The sequence below is a fragment of the Numenius arquata genome, chromosome 4 (genome assembly GCF_964106895.1).
Source record: "Numenius arquata chromosome 4, bNumArq3.hap1.1, whole genome shotgun sequence".
Lineage (NCBI taxonomy): Eukaryota > Metazoa > Chordata > Aves > Charadriiformes > Scolopacidae > Numenius > Numenius arquata.
The window spans coordinates 13,784,023-13,802,360 of record NC_133579.1 but is presented as its reverse complement, the minus strand read 5'-3'; the positions used below and the strand labels follow the sequence as shown (position 1 = coordinate 13,802,360).

The 18,338-nt window shown below is 42.2% G+C and overlaps 1 protein-coding gene across 1 annotated transcript in view; it reads left to right on the top strand.

Moving 5' to 3' along the window:
* Window positions 1-2,552: 2,552 nt before the first annotated feature.
* LOC141464109 (chloride channel protein C-like) overlaps window positions 2,553-18,338 on the top strand; it is an 81,356-nt gene continuing 65,570 nt past the window's right edge. The window contains exons 1-7 of the mRNA XM_074146849.1: window positions 2,553-2,803; window positions 3,700-3,829; window positions 8,013-8,093; window positions 9,069-9,244; window positions 11,346-11,438; window positions 14,026-14,269; window positions 17,176-17,370. Of these exons, the coding sequence (XP_074002950.1) occupies window positions 2,553-2,803; window positions 3,700-3,829; window positions 8,013-8,093; window positions 9,069-9,244; window positions 11,346-11,438; window positions 14,026-14,269; window positions 17,176-17,370 (1,170 nt within the window). The remainder of the gene's footprint in view (window positions 2,804-3,699; window positions 3,830-8,012; window positions 8,094-9,068; window positions 9,245-11,345; window positions 11,439-14,025; window positions 14,270-17,175; window positions 17,371-18,338) is intronic.

The window sequence follows — 18,338 nt, the reverse complement described above, 5'->3', positions numbered from 1 at the left end:
ATGTACATATTTTGTAATGCCTCGTTTGTCCTCTGTGGAGTTGTCTCAACTCCTGCATCTCTGGGACGCAACTCTGCCCTCCTGCAATCTCAAGTGTCTCTGCATTTTGCCTTCTAGCTTTTGGACCCTGGCCATTTGTGCGCTGCCGCTCAGAGGTTCAGGAAATGTATTTCAGATAAGCGAGTGTATGGGTGGGTTTAACTTAGCTATAAAGGAGTCTGTGGGGAAAAAATAAATAAAATTAGGGGCCAAAGTTTGGAAACCTATTCTTACTCCATTTTATTTTTAAAAGTTGAATGCACAAATGGGTGCCTGTGAGGATTTGCAGTACAGCCGAGCTGCTGCTGCCGAGACTGGGTTAGATCCATGTCTGATGGGAGAGGAGTTGTCAGCTTCAGTCTTCTGGCAACTAAGGGACAGCAAAGGCAAATGCTTGTCTATGCTCTTATGGGTGGTATTCCTGTTTGAGGAAAAACAGCTGTCTTGTTTGCATAACAAATCATGGTGATGCGGAATGAGATGTATCTGTGTTGTCTGTGAGCAGTGTATCCCTTCCCCCTAGAAAGGTAGCTTTAATTGCAGGGTTGATGGTTTTTTTTTTTTTCCCCTTTTCTATATTGTTCAGTGGACTTTGGATTTGGATTTCTGTTTATGCTGCAATCTCTGTAATACCTAAATTTATTCACATATACCAGTTTGATCTAACACAACTAGAAAATGACATCATACAATTTCCCATGTTCCAGAAATAAAGACACGGGCTAAATGGAGACCTTGTGGTAGCCAGACTGTGCATCCCTGAAGGAAGCAGCAGCGGGCTCCCAGCCAGGAGCTCTGCTCAGGTGCCTGCTTTTCTCGTCCGGGCTCTGCTTTCCTTTGCTCCATTTTAAACTTGGAACAGGACTAGTTAAACCGCACTTTTGTGCAAGCGTAAATCAGCAGTCTAGTCTCAAAACATTTTTGTGCTTAAACCCCAAACTAAGGTGTGAGCTACTGTGTTTAATAAAGCTCTTCCCTCTTTTTAGATAAGAATGGGTTAAAATCAGAGTCAGAACCTTCATTCAGAATTCCTCCTCAATTCACCTTTGACTGATTGGAAAGATTTAATTGATCACCCAACATATGTTTGTTGTTAGATAACTGCTCTATGGATGTATTGGTGGCAAAGATAAATTTATTTCCTTACATCTGTAAGGAAAGTAATGTTAAATTTTCTAATGCATTAACTGTTGCTTGTGGCCCTGAGGCACAGTTTCCAGCAACAATTATTTTCTAAATTCTTTGGTTTCCACCTAGACCACTTTTCTTCTCTAACTCTTTCTCTTTTTTCTCAGGCTGCTGGGTCTGGAATTTGCATAGTACTTTTGAAATCTCTGGAATGAAATGCCTGGTTGAACTGGCAAAAAAACACAGTCATGGTATAAGAAACTGGACGTAGGCCATTGCTACATCCTGGTCTGCAGGTGCCCCCTGCCCTGGGCAATATTGCCTCGACGATGTGTTTCGTTACCTTTGAGAAGTGTGAGTAGTGGACCACAAGGAAACTTTCAGCATTGCAAAAACCATAGGTCCAAAAAGCTTAGTTTCAGGTAATTTGCACGTGGCTTGTGTAAAGATCTTTTTTTTCTCTCTTGCCATTTAGTACTCACTGGCAACCAGGAACTATTTCTGTTTCCTCATTATTTGAGACGAGACCTTTCCAAATTGGTCCACGTGCCAGTAAGTGGAGCGCAGCATAAATCTTTCCTTACTCTGTCTTCGGTAACCAAAAACATACCTTGGAGGTGGCAAACACACGGCATGTTACTGGTTTTTCTTTACAGTAAATATTTGACATGCATCAGGTCTTTTCCTGCTTTGATTGAACTGCCAACTTGCAAACTACCTTGGATGAAGTATCCAAGCTGTAGGGAGTTCAGTTTTTCATCTATCTAAAAAGAAATTTGATGTGTAAATTAAAAAGAAATTGTGTTAGAGAATAAGCTTTTTTTAGGGTACCTATATAATACTGAGGATTTGGGGTTTAACTGAATGTCACCGCAACACAATTTATTTAATTCAATAATTTATTTAATAATAAATTTTAATAAAGAAATAATTTAAAATAAATAATAAATAAATAATTTTAATAAATTTATTTATTTAATTAAATTGTGTGATTAGATTAGTGGATCAAGATCTCTGGACAGCCCAAAGCCCAGCAAGCGATCTTCTCTTTAAAACGGACAAAGCCCCTACGGCTTAAACACCCCTGTCCTCTGAACAGTCAGCAAGGAGCCGGTGCGATAATCTTGTTACAGTGGTCAGTGTGTTCTTGGAGTGAGTTCTTCACCAGAGAGCTCCAGCTCAGACAAGTTTTCCTTGCTTCGACTGTGCTGGGTCTGTGCTTGGCCACAGCGACCCGAGGCCAAAGACAAACCGGCCAATCTCTGCGCCACAACGACTCCATCCTTGTGCAGTTTTCCATTCCTCCTTCTTTCACTCTCAAGGAGACTGATCTTGGGCTCACATCATTCTTGTTGGCATCCCAAATATTCCTGGAGGCCACTGGGATGTCATCGCTTTTTTCTCACAGGGCACACATGGAAAACGGTGAAGAGGAGATGTTGATGGCAGAAGATCATGGGCCTGATTTGATTCATTCTCAGGAGTTTAGGAGGCAGTGCAGCATCAGCAGAAGCAGTTTAGCATATTATCGCTGCAAGGAGGAGGAGAGAGAACACCTGATAGCCCATGAGAGTTTGGATTATTTGCCTTCACACAGTACAGTTTATAAGAAGTGGCTCCAAGAAAAAACATACAGGTAAATTTACCTTAAATACTCTTAAATTGCCTCTAAATGATGGGTATTTTGGATAATCCAGGGAGATGCCTGATAGCAGAAGGAATTAAGAAAGCAGTATTTAATGTTTCTATACATAGGAAAACACTTTAATAGAATGTAGAAAGGGGCCAAGTGGCAAGCAACTTTGAAAACATTTTTGAATGTGCTTATGCCTTTGCTCTTGCAAAATTATTGAATATGCAAAAAAAAGTATTATTAACTACTCAATGTATACAACTTAAAAGGTAGAGACTTTGCAGAGGTTTGGGGGAATGTTCTCCTACTGAGACTTTCAGTGAAATTCACTGCCTTTTAGTGTAATCTGCAGGAAACGTGGTGTTTGAATCTCCGTAGGGGTGCTCTAGTCCTAGATGATACGATAAATTGGTGCATAATTGCTATTAGAAGTATAAGTTTAGGAAAGACAGAAACTAGAGGTAAAGGTTTGCACGTTGATATGGTAGGTGCTCAGTGCTTTAGTTGCAGTAAAAGAAAACAGGAATTACTTTGAAATGAGTTCTGAGTGTTCGACTGAATGCTTAGTTACTGAGTCACATAATTGAATTTTGAGATGGCATCAAACAATCAGCATCTGAAAGCAGATTGTGCTGCTACTTATATATTAAAAGAACAAAACCAAAACAAAAAAATCCAACCGTGTTCCTTACCCAAATTGAAATGGCTTTCACCTGAAGGTAGAGTTTTTTTGATTAAACACTTTTTGAAGAGATATTGACAAAAGCAGCCTCTTCCTCATGTAGCCACTTTTAATAATCAAAATGCTCTAAAAATGGGACTTGCATGTTTGTGAGAGGAAGCGTGGCAAATAGTCCTGTGCTACAGGCTGAGAGGTTACTGTGTTTTCCTATTTCTAGAAAAGAGTGGGATCGATGGCTGCTGATGGGGCTAATTGGAACAGCAGTTGGGATGCTGGGGTTTTTGATTCATCAGATAATTGACTCTCTCATCAAGTTGAAATGGGACCTGGTGGAAAATTACCTGCAGGTAAGCAAGAGGAAGTCAGAGTGACCTCTTCGGTGTTTGTTTATGAGAAAATCCACACTGTAAAGTTTTAACTGACTAGAGGTGCTGCCTGTCTAGGTGGGTGTGGATGTCAGATATCCTGCGGTGCTTTGTGTAGGCATGCTTTGGTGTCCTTTGCTACAGCTTAGGCTATAGTACAGTAATAATATCTGATGGTGTTCTTGGCATGAGACTGATGAAGGCAGTCTTTAAAATATTGTGGCCCTCCTCTTCCTTCTTGTACATGAGGGGCACCTGCTGCTTTAGGTAATGTTGATGTCCAAGGAAAGGGATTAGGTTTCTCTTAAGGTACTTACTGAGTGTGGACCTGGTATCAGGTATGTTATTTCTTTCCTTGACTGGGGCAGCTATCTTTTGCTAGTGCTGTAGTCGATTACTGTGGGATGATCAAGTTGTCCTTGATGGGTGTCATAATCTCTGTGATAACTGGGATGCTGGTGGTAAAAATCACTGAATGGCTAAAACCAGTGTAAACGTTAAGGCATCTCTGACGCTGACTGCTTGTTTTTCTCACCTGTAGAGAGAAGCAGGTGGTAAAATTTTCACCTGGTTTGTGATATCTATGGTAGGTAGTATGAATACTGAAGATAATCTTGTGAGAAAGGGGCTTGGAGCTGTAGTTCCCGCTGAATTCTGTCCAGGGATTGTCAGGCATCCTGTTGGCAGCCGGTGCCGGGGGGAGCCACAGCGTGCAGCGCAGACACTGCAGTTTGTGCTGAAGGGGACCAGGGTCTGGGCTGACAGTGCTTTTGTGCTCAGGCAGTGGTGGCAAAGAGCTGCTGGGGATGGCCCCCAGCACACCGGGGGAGACATTACCTGTGACTCGGCAGAAGCCACAACCCAGAGCAAGCTCCCAAGGGAGGGTGCAGCTCTGCAGGTTTGGGGCTGCAGGCAGTGCCTAGGGTTTCACTGCGAATAGAGTGTGGCAAATGAGCTCCTTGTCTGCACAGATATGGTGGGATAGCTGATGCTGCTGGAGCACTGCAGTGGCTGGATACAGGCTCTTTAGGAAGAACAGACCAGAATGGTTTGGAGGGGCTGTTGCTCTTTTTTTGCAAGAAAGCAGTGGGAATGGATGGAGCTCTGCCTTGGGACAGATGAGAGTCAGCTGAGAGCCTGTGGATCAGGGTTAGAGGGCACACCAACATGTGTGATGCTGTTGTGTGTGTCTGCTATAGACCACCAGCTCAGGAAGAATTAGTCAAAGCTGTCTTCAGAAAATTGGAAGAAATCTCATGGTCACTGGTCCAGATCCTAATGGAGGTCTTTAGCCAACCACCCCAGTATCTGCTGGAAGGACAACACAGCAGGGCACGAGCAATCCTCAAGGTTTCTGGAATGCATTGATAACAACTTCCTGATAGATGATCGAGAAGCTGATGAAGGGACATGCCCTGCTGGACCTTGTACTTACAGACAAGGAAGGACTGGTCAGGGATGTGAAGGTTGGAGGCAGCAGTGACCATGAGATGGTGGCATGCAGGATCCCAAGATGAGGGGGAAAAAGCAAAAAGCATGATCACAATTCTGGACTTCAGGAGAGCACTTTAGTCAGTTCAGGGATCTTCTTGGAAGAATCCCAGAGGAGACCATCCTGGAGAGAATAGGGGTCCAAGAGAGTTGATTGGTTTTCAGGGATTATCGCTTCCACGGTGAAGAACACTTCATCCCAGTGAGCAGGATATCAAGCAAACGATGGCAGGAAGCTCCTCACAAAACTCAAATATAAAAAGGAAGTACGCAAGAGGTGGAAGCAGGGACAGGTGACCCAGGAGGAATACAGAGACACTAACAGCATGCAGGGATGGGGTTAGGAAAACTAAAGTGCACCTGGAGTTGAATCTGATAAAGGATGTTGAATGGCAACAAGAAAGGAAGGAGGTGTCTACAGGTACATCAGCAGCAAAACAAAGACTAATAAAAACATGGGCTTGTTATTGAACTGGGTAGGGGACTTGGTGACAAAGGACTTAGAAAAGACCAAGGTAGTCCATACCCTCTCTGAGGGAGCCAGCTGAAGTCATTGTGAGGCCACTCTCAATTATCTTTGAAAGGTCATGGCAACTGAGGAGAGGTTCCTGAGGACTGGAGGAAGCCAGTGTCACTCCTATCTTCAAGAAGGATAAGAAGAAGGATCCAGGGAACTACAGGCCACTCAACCTCACCTTTACCCTGGGAAGGTGATACATCAAATAACCCTGGAAACCATTTCTAACCATATGAAAGACAAGAAGGTGATTTGGCATAGTCAGCATGGGTTTACAGTGTATAACAACCTTCTACAATGAGGTGACTGGAGCAGTAGATGTTGTTTATCTTCACTTTAAGCAAGGCTCTCATCACTGTCTCCCATAACATCCTCATAGGCAAACTGGTGGTGTATGGGTTAGGTAAGTGGACAGTGAGATGGATTTAAAACTGACAGAACTGCTGGGCTCAAAGCATTATGATCAGTGCTACAAAGCCCAGCTGGAGGTTGGTCACCACGGGTGTATCCTAGAGGTCAACACTGGGGCCAAACGCTGTTATCTTCACTAATGACCTGGGTGATGGGACGGAGCGCACCCTCAGCAAACATGCAAACAAAAGCAAAACTGGAAGGAAACAGTGCTTAGTAGACCAGATGATTATGCTGCCGTTCAGCCAACAGCCTCCTGGGCTGCACTGGGAGGAGTGTTGCCCACAGGTGGAGGGAGGTGATCCTTCCCCTCTATTCAGCACTGGTGAGGCCATGCCTGGAGTACTGTGTCCAGTTCTGGGTCCTCCCAGTACAAGGGAGAATTGGATGTGTCCTCCGCTGTTCTGTGAAATCAAGATAATGGAATAATGCTGCCAACTGCTGTAAGGACAGATCCCAATCACTTCACTGAAATGTAAGGGAAGACTTATTCTGTGGAACAGATGGAGGCTGAATATATTGGAGGGAATATCCAAGAAATGAGCAAGTTTAGGTTTTCCATGAGGACAGCATATATAATTCTCTTGGAATATTATTTCTCTGGGGTTTCTTATATACAAACTATGTGGAAGTTTATAAAATATATAAACAGTGGATTAATGCACATGCATACATGTATATATGCATTTGTATGTGTATACATGCATGTGTGTATATATATACACACACACTAAAGTATAAATAAAGAATATATAGAAGGAAACCACAGTTTGACTCCAGGGCATCACAGCAACTGTTACACACGCTGTTGGTCCTGTGGCATTATGAAATTTGTCTTATTGTATTAAACTAATACAGAGGTCCAGGAGGTAAGCTCTCACAGGCTCTGACATCAGTTCAAGCATGTAAATCCTGCCCTGGAAGACCTTCCCATCTAAATACCTCCTTCAGCTGCAGATGGAGCAAACCTCATTTTGGTTCACTTTGCTTTGCTGTTTGGCTGCGCTGCACGACGCACTCACAAAATCCTTGATGGGACGTGCTGCTGGGAAGGCTGTGGTGGCCGCCTGTAACGCCGTGACCTCAGAAATGCTAGGGAGGTGTTTGACCTGCTTGCACGATGAATCACAGCTGAGCGCGGCGAAGTGTGTGGGAGCTGAGGAGCTCTGGAGACAGCACGGCTGCGGTCAGCCCAAGCACAAACAAACCAACCCAAAACCCAGGGAGACTGAAACGTGGGGTTTTTTAAGTGTGAGAAGGTCTAGTGGGAGAGATGTCCTTTTGGTTAAAATAAAGCAGGAAAGAGCTTGCTCACATATATTCTGTCCACTAATAATAGGTGCAAATTCATAAAGGCAATTACTGATGTAAGACTTTGAAGCCTCCATTCAGGCAAAATTTCTCCTGAAGACACCATTTAGTGTTTTCTTGTCCATGTCCTTAGGGTCCTTTAACTCTGCTTCTGACCCGAAAAGGGCCCTGGTGAGTAACAACATATCCTTTACAGTGTTTTCAGAAATGGGTAAGAAGTCCTGGGGAAAAAAACATGACCGGACTCTGAAAGTCATCATTCACCTTACCATTGCTCACTCCCATCCTTCTGAGGGCTGAGCCTGCATTGCTTGGTTTGGTTTTTCCTTATGGTACACCTTCTGCCTGCAGAAATCTGTGGGAAAAAAGATCATTGTAAAGCAGGACCTGGTCTATGGGTGCCAATGTAGTAACCTGTATTTGTCCCTCGGACAGGATGGCAACATCCACATGACCTGGCTGTCTGCGCTTGGGTTGGGGCTGGCCATGGTGGTTCTCTCTTCAGGCTCAGTGCTGGTAAGTGTTACGTCTCCTACACAACAAGCCTATAACGTTGTGATAAACCACATCTCTTGCTCTTCCAAATACTGGTTAATTCAGTATTTTATTTAAAAGACCCTGTCTATTTTACAACCCAATTGGAGAGGTCTTTCTTGGCCTTCAGCCTAAAGCTGGATTCCATGGCCCGTAACTTGTATAAAAGTGTCTGGGGTGAAATCAGTGGTGGTGGCAATGCAATTTACACTTAGCATGTGGTGTTTGTAAAATAAATACAAGTGGCAGCTGGTGTAACTTGTGAAAACTTGCTGTTTGGAAGGGGCCTAAGCCAAAGACCATCAGTCCATATAAAAGTTACTGTTGGCTTTAGGTTGATCTTTTAGCTGTGCTATGTGGGTCTCGCTTGTAGCCCAAATCAGTGCTTTTACGAGGCAGCAAGGCTAAAACATTGAGCCTTTCTGTCATTTACTGTCCTGCTGTGTTCAATTTAATTATAGACAGGCAATTAACAGCCTAGGTGAGAGAAAAAGTGAATGTTTTACTGAATTTACTCCAAAATCCAGCAACAGCAGGAAAAGGGAGTTTGCTGTTATATGGGTACTAAGTAACCAATTTTAAGCTATCTGGCTGGACAAATCATGTAGTTTCACACGCACACCCTGCCCCGCAGACAATCTGTGCAAAGACAAGAGGCTGGTGGGCTTCAGGCATCGGGGGGGATGGGGCACGGGCCCTCGTCAGTCATTTCCTTCTCCCTTACCCCCAGTACGCATATAGCAACACTGTCGGGAGCTTGAATTTTTGCGCACAGCCAGAAGTTATATGTTTATTTATGTTGTCTGTTAATTCTGGGAAAGTTTGTTCATGAACAGAGCAAGGTGAGGGCTGGATTTAAAAACTGTCCTTAGACACGTCTAACACATCAACGGCTAATGACTGTTGACTGTTTCTCCTTTTTTTTTTTTTTTTTTTTCTTTTTTTCTTCCTTTGCAGTTCATTTGCCCAGCAGGTTCACCGTCTGGCTTGCCAGAAATCATTGGGTATTTGAATGGCACTTCTATTCAACATCTTTTTAACATCAAAACCTTTCTAGGGACATTTGTCTCATGCGTGCTGGCTGTAGCCTCTGGGCTCTTCTGTGGGCCGGAAGGTCCCATGATCCATTTGGGGTAAGAAATGGCAGACAAAAGTTAAAGCTGACAGGCTGAGGGGATGGGTTTGCAATGTCTGTCTTGGTGGCAGCACTGGCTTAAAAAATATCCTGCATTGGGAGCTCTTTTCCCCTGTGCTGTCCCCTACTTTGCATTAGCACAACTATTCATGCCACGAAGAAAAAAAGCTTTTTCACTGCGTATTTTAAATACTGGTTTGGTTCCCTAGTACAATTCCGCACGAGGCTCAGCAAGCAGTTATCTGGAAACTGTAGTTTTGCTTCTGGAAAGCAACCTGTCCCGCAGCTATGGCCTGCCGGCTGCTTTGCGTCGTGTGTAGCTGCTTTTTACTTATGCAAAGTCTGCATGAAAATAAAGCCAGTCTCAAGGGGCTACGCAGGAAAAAGGTGACAGTTTTACAGCCACGTGCAGAAGTGCTCTAAGTGGCTGTGCGAAGTGCCCAGAGATGGACAGCCAGGCCCTGGGGGGTCCCTCTTTACAGCCACCGGTGCCAGCTAAGGGCAACCGCAGAGACCAGGCGCTGCTTTGCACGCTCTGCAGGTGATGGCAAGGCAGGCTGGAGCTGCTTGTTGTTCATGCAGTAGTGGAATACTACGTTTCCAGGTAGGCAAAAGCAGACTTTATAGTCTTTTTGAAGGATAATGTTTTTATTCCTCCTTGGTCTATACAAAGAAAGAGAATCCCCATCACTCTGTGGTGGTCCAAGGCCCTGTGAGAAGGGGAGAGGAGGGTTTTCCCATCCTGCTCTGTACGTCAGAGCTGTTCTTAAAATTTACTATGCAGCAATACAGCCAAACTTAGTAACTGCAGGCCAGATTTTGGGCTTTTCTGTTTTGGTTAGTGACATAATTTCCTTTGTTCACTGTTTAGAGGAGAATCCTGCTGCACTTTATTACCATTATTAAACCGTTTCTTGAATAGAGATAGTAAAATTGGTCTCTGCTAATATCATATAGATAACTTGTTGGTTGGTTTGCTGTTTTATTTCTGATCTTTCTGTAGTTGATTATTTCTGAGGTTTCTTCCCTTCCTCTTAACTGCCCTGACCAAACCTATCCTCCTCCTCCCCACCACCCTTTCACATTTTCTGCTACTCCGTGGGTGTATATTTATTTATTTATTTGCACAGAGGTGCAGCGCCCTCAGGGGTGACTCAGATGTTCAAAAATAGGAGTGCATTGTTAGTCACAAGCAGCCACAAACCTTCCAGACAATGATTACCCTGGTTTAACTCTCTAGGTTTCTTTTTTTTCTTCACTTTCAGACATTTGTCTCTAGGAGCTCAGAGACTGCAGCTGTGATATTTTTTTTTTTTTTTTTTTTTCACCTTTGTGCTGGGTTGGTAACAGTGATGTGTGAGCCAAAGAATTGAATCATATTTCCATGAAGAAAGTCAGCACGGTATTAGCATGATGCCTTTTCAAAACATAGGAATTAAGAGCTAGTTTAATTTAATTTAGCTGGAACCCTCCACCATTTTTATTAAACATAAACACACGTAAGTTACTAAAAACCTCTGAGAGATTCATTAAGGCTCCTAATTTAAGTCTTGTAGAAAAGTCTTCCAAGATTATACAATGAATAGATTTTTCATTTCACTAAGGGTTTGGATTTTTTTTTTTTTTTCCCATTTAAAAGTAGTTTGAAGTGCTGCCTGGGAACACACTGTAATAATTTAAATCATTACACATCTTCTGCTAGAAGTATGGCTGTTCTGGCTGCCACGGTCATTAACCTGGGAACAGATGATTGAAATGATGGGCTATAGTCTGACGTGTCACCACACTTGGGCAGACATTAATGTGCAGTTCTTCAAAAGGCATTTCATGGTCTATCATCACAACGCTCCTCACAGAGGAGACATTTAAATCTCTCAGTCAAGACTCTGAAAGTCTTTAGTAGCCTCCTGCTTTATGTCAATGGGACTTTGCATATTTAAAAGACGTGTTCAACATTTTCCATGTTTAAATCTTTGAAACCAATCTAGCTTCGCTGCTGCGTGCCGGCTAAGCCTCTGTCCTCCCCTGCCTTTAAACTCTGGCTGATTTATGAATAATTTACCAAAAGAGAGCTCTCAATTATACAACATCACTTTTAGTGCTCTCCTGGGTTGTGGCCTGAGCCAGCTGCAGTCGGACACCCTTGGCATCCACCTCTCGATCTTCACCAGGTTTCGGAATTCAGCTGATAAGTAAGTGATGGGCAGAGCTGTGGGGCTCGGCGGGGGGAAGAGGGGGGGGCACCCTGCCACCTGCCCTCAGTGCCCCAGGGGTGTCCAGCAAGTTGCCCGTGAGCCCATTGCATCTGGAAGTGAAACGAAGATGATGCTCCAGCAATCTTTCAGCCTTTCTGCTGCTTGTCACTTTGGAATGGGGAAAAAACCACCCACTCTAATTAAAAGGAAGTTGTTTAATTAAGCAACTTTTAAGTTCTTTAATTGAAAGAAGGCTCACAAGTTGTTTTATTGAATGCTTGTGAAATAACACATTAATACTGAAGACATTTTCCCATTGCCTTCTGGGTTGTATGAGGGAGAAAAAAGCAGAATTTTTACACATGGGCTTTATCCTCAAATTAATGATGCTGGCCCAGGAAAAAAGAGATGATGGGGATTGCACAATGCGTGCTGGGGCCCTTGCTTTATTTTTCTAGTTTTGAAAAAGGAAATTGTTTGTGATACGTTTTTAATTTGGCTCTTCTCTGTTCATGCATGTCTGTGAGATAACTTTGGTAAGCTCTCTCTTGTGAACACTTCTGTGGAAATTAGTGAGATTAGTTTCCAGGAAAAGAAATTACAAACCAGTTTATGTCTTCTGGATGGTATTTATTGTCATGTTGATATGCAAGACTCTATACAATACTTTTTTTTTTCTAAAGAAAGGGAAAAAAAGACTCCCATGCGTTAATTTCCTAAAGAAATAGAAAGAATTCAAATGAACAGCCACTGTGAACTATCTGTAGCTTAAAGGAAAATCAAAAAGCACCAGAGGGAAGATACAGGATCTCCTTTGCCTTTAGCCTTTTAAGATCAGTCATTTAAATAAATCTGAGACGTGCTGGTTAAACAAAATGTTAGTCATGGAAGAAATTAGCAATTGTGGTAAGAGAAGCAGAGAGAACTTTTGTTTTTCTCTGCGGGATCCAGTTGTAGTATTATAAGAAAGAAGCGTTAGCCTTGCAGTCGAGACAGAGGTTGTGTGGAAGTCCTCTTCACAAAGAGGGTTGTCGGTAAGCGGCAGAGACAAATTTCAGTCTAAGTGAGACCTTGCATCTTTACAAAGACCGGGATGAAAGATTCCCACTGCTCCGGTATCAAGAGATGTTCCCTCTCCAGGTACAGTCATGAGCAGAGCAGTAACTCAGCAGGCATTAGGGTGTTGAAGGATCTTAAGGTGTCCTTCCATCAGGCAGCTCTAACAGATGTGTAGGAGGGGTTGAGCTTAACTTTGATACTACTAGTGGGACGTGTAGTGTGTACAACTGACTGGAGCAAGAAGTTGGAGACGTCCAAGCAAAGCTTGCCCAGCTTTTACTGCAGTGTTGCAGTATCTTTTGCGTTCCCTGCTGCTGGACACAGTGTCACTGTGAAGATACAACGAGTAAGTAAAAATCCATGCGAAAGAGTGTCTAACTCAGCATTTGTGAGTTGGGAAATATCCAACACAAAGTTGCTTATGTAGATTTACTGGTGGGCTTTGTTAAGGGCTTTGGCACATGAACTTTCTAATCTTCTCCCTTATGTCCATTATCCTCATTGCCACCCGTCTTTGTACTGATAAAATTTGTGGATGCCACAGAGAAGTCGAAAGGGCCCCCTAATGTTTGGAGGTGACTCTGATCTATTGTTTTGGTTTGTTTTTTTTTTTTTTTTTTTTTTTTGCTGAGAACTTGGCACTTCTTAATGTTAAAAATACTCAAGTGTTTTGTATACCTCTTGACTTCAGCTAGTACCGAGTGCTCAGCGTTTCTGTAAATTATCCCTGAGGTCTCTGGTAGCACATCTAGGGGATGCAAGTTTTATAGGCTGGTGAGCGCTAGTGATTAGTGCATCATATGTATCAGCATCACCTCAGTATCCCCTGGGCTAGAATCTAATTTTCCATGGCGGAATTCAAGCATAATTTTATTTCCTCTTTCTATATCCTTCCCTCTGTTTTGCACACTGTGGCCTTCCTTAAAAACGTAACATTTGTCTGATGCAGGATGTTGTTTTCATATAATGCAATGGGTGCTTTGGAAAGAAAATTGTTTTGTGTTGGAAAACAAATAATAATAAATGTATAAAGGAAGACTGTCCATTATTGCCTTTCTTCATAGCACTATAATAATTCTTTTTTTCTTTTTCTTTACTGAAACTTGCTTACAGTGCAGATCTCTGCCATTTGAGCTCCTAGTGCAGCTAACAGCAACATAATTTTGTTGCTTTTCAGGGTCTATGTGAGCTCTATGCCTTTACAGGGAAGGAGGTATATGTTCCTCAGGGATTTCTCAGACATTTATAGACTGAGGCAGCATGTTGAACCTACAGGCTCTGAATCCCAAACTTTCTTACCCCCTGTGACTACTGCTTATACTGCTTTGTCAAGGCCAGAGGTCAAGACGGATCTGAACTCAAATCCTAGAGATGCAAGACACTATAATAACCCCCAAATAAACCAGCAGGTCTTTAAATTCAGCCCCATAAACCCAGCTTTGACACGAAACGATGTTTATGGAGGTTTTTTGTTTCTGTTTTTTTTCCCCTGTTACCCAAATTTTGACTCTTCTACCTGTTGCAGGCGCAGTTTCATTACGGCTGGAGCAGGAGCAGGGATAGCTTCGGTATTTCGTGCTCCCATCGGTGGGCTCTTGTTCACATTAGAAGAAGTGTCTTCATTCTGGGACATCAGGCTGGCCTGGCAAACCTTCTTCTGCTGCTTGATGGCTACCTTCACCACGGATTTACTGTCCTCTTCTCTCTATGGGTTCGTTTACAGAGGTCATTTTGGATTTTTTGAAGCAGAGAAAAGAATTTTATTTTGGGTACGTACTGTGCGGGTGTGGGAGGAAATAGATGCAGGGTTTTATGCTTGTTTCATTCAGTGTTGTTGCTGGGGGAGAAGTGAGGGAGGGGGACTGAGAAGGGGAAACGGTGGTACATGTACAATTATCAGATCAGTGGATATGGAAGCCCTCCCAGTTTACATCCACTAATCACTTAGCTACAACACAGAGTTGTTTTGTTCTAAATTAAAATGAACAAATAGAGAAAGCATCTACTGTCTGCTTACTAACATATGTTATTAAAGTAACTTTCTGGTTTGGTGCTGGATAGGAGAGGGATACTTGGAAGTAAAGGAAAAAGCAGAGAAGCTCTTAAATAGGGAGTCCTTTCCTCCTGTAGTTGGCATGAGGACTCTGTTGTTGCTGCAGGCATTGCTGTACTGTGCCCCCGTTCCTTGGTGCTTACAGATTAAACATTTGAAAACATATAATCACTGTTTGTTCCTGGTTGCACAATGGAGGTGACCTTCAGCCTCAGCTACCTTTACTTTAGTCCTTCCAGCACAACACAACCTTGATCTTTGGATTTTACCTTGTGTCCACCTAAAAATAGTTCCTTTTATTATCATGTTTTTTGTTCATTTGTTTTGGAAGATGATTCAATAGCGATGTGCGAGTACCGTGATCTTCACTTCTTCTTGACTAAATATCTTTCTTTGTATTTGACTTGAAGATCAATTAGAAAGCTAGAAATAAGACCCTGATCTTTTGAATCCCGGTCCACTTTTTTGCTACTAAGTAAATTTTTCCTAAGGTTATTCCCTGATCACCATCATTGATCTCTAAATTTCTTCTGGCTTGTATCTCTCTAGCAATGCAGAAACCAGAGATTATGGTGTTTTCCACATGTAGGCATACCTTAGCTGGGAAAACAGGCAACACTTTTTTGTGTGCATGCTGCATGATCTAATGATTTTGTAAGTGCTATGCAAAAGTATTTGGGGTATATTTGCTTTACCACAAATTTAGCAGTGGCAAACGGAGGAGACATTGGTTTTCAACCCAAATCCCTTTTGTGGGCCAACTCATAGTGCAGTCCCCCAAACAGTTGCAGTGACACAGCTGAGAAGATAAGAATCTGTGGCAGAAAGGTGAGAGTATGTGGGCAGGGAAGAGGTCAGGCCTTCTGAAGCCAGATTCCTTGCTGACGCCAGAGCATTGTGTAATGAACAGCTGTGTGCACAGGGGAGAGTGGGTTCACTTCAGTTGCTATTTTACAATAAGCATTGCTCTTTTAACCCTCCTTTCAGGATGCTTTCTGAAAAGAGCAGTAGATTCTGTCTCCTTCTGTCTCCTCTTAGTGTCAGTAGAGGGAAAACTACCTAAAATTATTATCAACATGACTTCTGGCAGGGTTCAATAGTTTTTGCCTCTCAATGTGGTACAGATAACCAGAAACATTTTCATTTCCCTGAACATGGGGCTCAGGGGAAATTTTGCTCCTTTCATGTTTTGTGGCATTAAGCAACACAGTTTACAGTGGATAAACTGAATTGAAAGCTTTTGGGTTACGTTTCTCAAGAAAACTATTTGTTTTCTTTAGTTTCATGCCACCTAGCATAATGTTACAAGGGGAATTTATTGTACTCCAGAGCATGAGATTTTCAGGAAGCTTCACTTTGTTTTTACGTAGACCATTGGATTATTTGTAAAGGTGAAACTTGCTCTGTAGGTTACAGATTTTTCTTGATGACTGGCCAAAGCCTGTGGCTGATACTACAACAAAAATAAACAGTACACTGTGCCACCTTTCATTCCCACCCTGTGGAGTGCTCCCTTGACTTTACCTTTATTGCCACACACATGCAGTGTAATGTGCATAAATTACTTAAACATCTCAGTATATCTTTCCCTTAGGAAAAATGGAGGTAGGGAGAGAAAACAATAAAACCAGGTATGTCCATTTTTAGTTTTAACACAGGATTGGAATTAAGTAGAATATTACACAAGGTATTTGGAACAGTAAGAGGGCCTGTGCACTTGCTCAAGCAATTTAAGGAAGGCTGACGGTTTCTCTGGTCTGCTACCCCAAGATTATAGCAGTTCAGGCTTTTTTTGTGGGCAACCTTTGACATGTGCTTGTACTGCTTCTTGCCAGGTAGCTTTTTGAGCATTTTGTGATCTCTTACTCTGCCCAGATCCTAATCTTGACAAAAAGCTGTGTAACGCTAACCCTGGGCTAAGGAAATAATGTTCTCACAGCTTTTAATAGATTGCCACTGATCTGTTGACCCCTTTTTATTGGCTGGAAGATAAAATTAAAACATGATATTGCTCTTATCCTTGCTGCCTGTTGAGGAATCAAGCTGAAAATTCAATTAGTACTCCAGCTGCCAGGCTATATTCTGTGTTTGTGATTTGTTGTTCTGCAAGTTGTTCCAGATCAGCATCAATTTTCACAGGTTTAATTAAATGTTTAAATTAAATTAAATTATAAATGTTATCAATGCACATGGATGCAGGTTGACACTTAATAAATGAACTTTCCCAAATTATGATGTAGATATAGATGGAGTGAGCAAAGCTGTGGTTCAGCAGAGTCTTTTGAAGTGTTCATTAAGGCAAATATGTCATGTTATTTGAACATAACCTGAAGTGCTAAGTCCTTGTGGTAACTGCAGTGCATCATAGAGGTTTCTGCCATGGGTGCCAACATCAGTGTGTACCTGCTGGTTCCACTCCTGTGAGGTGTGCACGAAAGTGTACACCATCTCTCATGAGATCAGCTTTAAATTAATTGGCTGAGCTCCCTAAACCACAAGGAAGATTTATTTCCTGTATGGAAATTACTTTGTGGTATCAGGTTTTGTAAGAGAGGGTGCAATATTTCATGTCACTGACAGGATGCTTAGTACATTATTGTTTTTCTCCTTTCTTTGACTCAGGTTAAGAACTTGCTGGACGTGAACATCTTGGCCTTCATTCCGACCATCCTTCTTGGAATGCTTGGAGGTCTTCTGGGAGCTCTCTTTGTTTCCCTAAATGTAAAAATTAATAAACTACGTATGGGGTTCTTTAATTCGATTCCAAAATTATCCCTTAGAAAAACAAGCAAGCTGTTGGAAACTGTGCTCATCCTTGTAAGTAAATAATACAGTTCTTTTGATAATGTAATATTTACAGTGGCTAATGAGGGCAGGTCATAAATTGGCTGGATGGAAAAGTGGTACTTTTCTGGTACATCTGCTGGTACTTGATAACATGCAACCGAGCACAACAAACATGGATTTCCAAAGTACATATAGGTATTTAATGTTGGTGGGTATATAAGAATGGAGAAGACATGTTTTGGGTTTGTTTTTTTTTTTTTTTTTTTTTTTTTAATACTTAAAGCATTTTACCTGTAGAGTTGCTCTCCCACTGCTGCTCTATCCTGATGATACTTCATCAACTTAGTGACACGTAGCAGTTATGTTGGTGTGCTTTTGCATTTACTTGCAATCTATGGAGGGCTGCCACAAGTAGATTTCATCTATTTTCCTCTGTTTTTCTTTGCTAGTGATTGATCCTCTCATTACCTCACATAGCTTGCTCTGTAGCAGAACCAGGAAGACATCCTCCTCCACACCTCTGTACCTGGGCACTTTTTCAGCTGTTACATTGGAAAGAACGATTAGGAGACTATTACCATAACCATATGTATTTTTGCCTTGAGACAACAAAGGAGATCTCAGACTGTTGTGAGAAGAATAGATGCATGAAGAATAAATATGTAGAGAGTTTAAAAGCTATGGATAGGTAAAAAAACTTTCTGGAGCTAACTGTGTATCTGGAGTCAGTTATCCCTAGTTGTTTGCTGATGGAGGCTAGCCTGGAGCCTCAGATGTCCTGATAAAGTATGATGGAGCCATTTTACCTCTAGGCTTTGGAGTTTCCACTTGGCGTTATATGGCTTTGGGGAGGGTCATGCCATTGGAATGAAAAGTGTATGGACAAAAGGTTCCTATATTTTGAACATTTTCATAATTTTCAATTTTATGCTTTGGTTATAAGTTAAGTATGTTCTTAAATGTGGAGGAAGAAAACCTTCAGAGCTTTTCTACTGAAC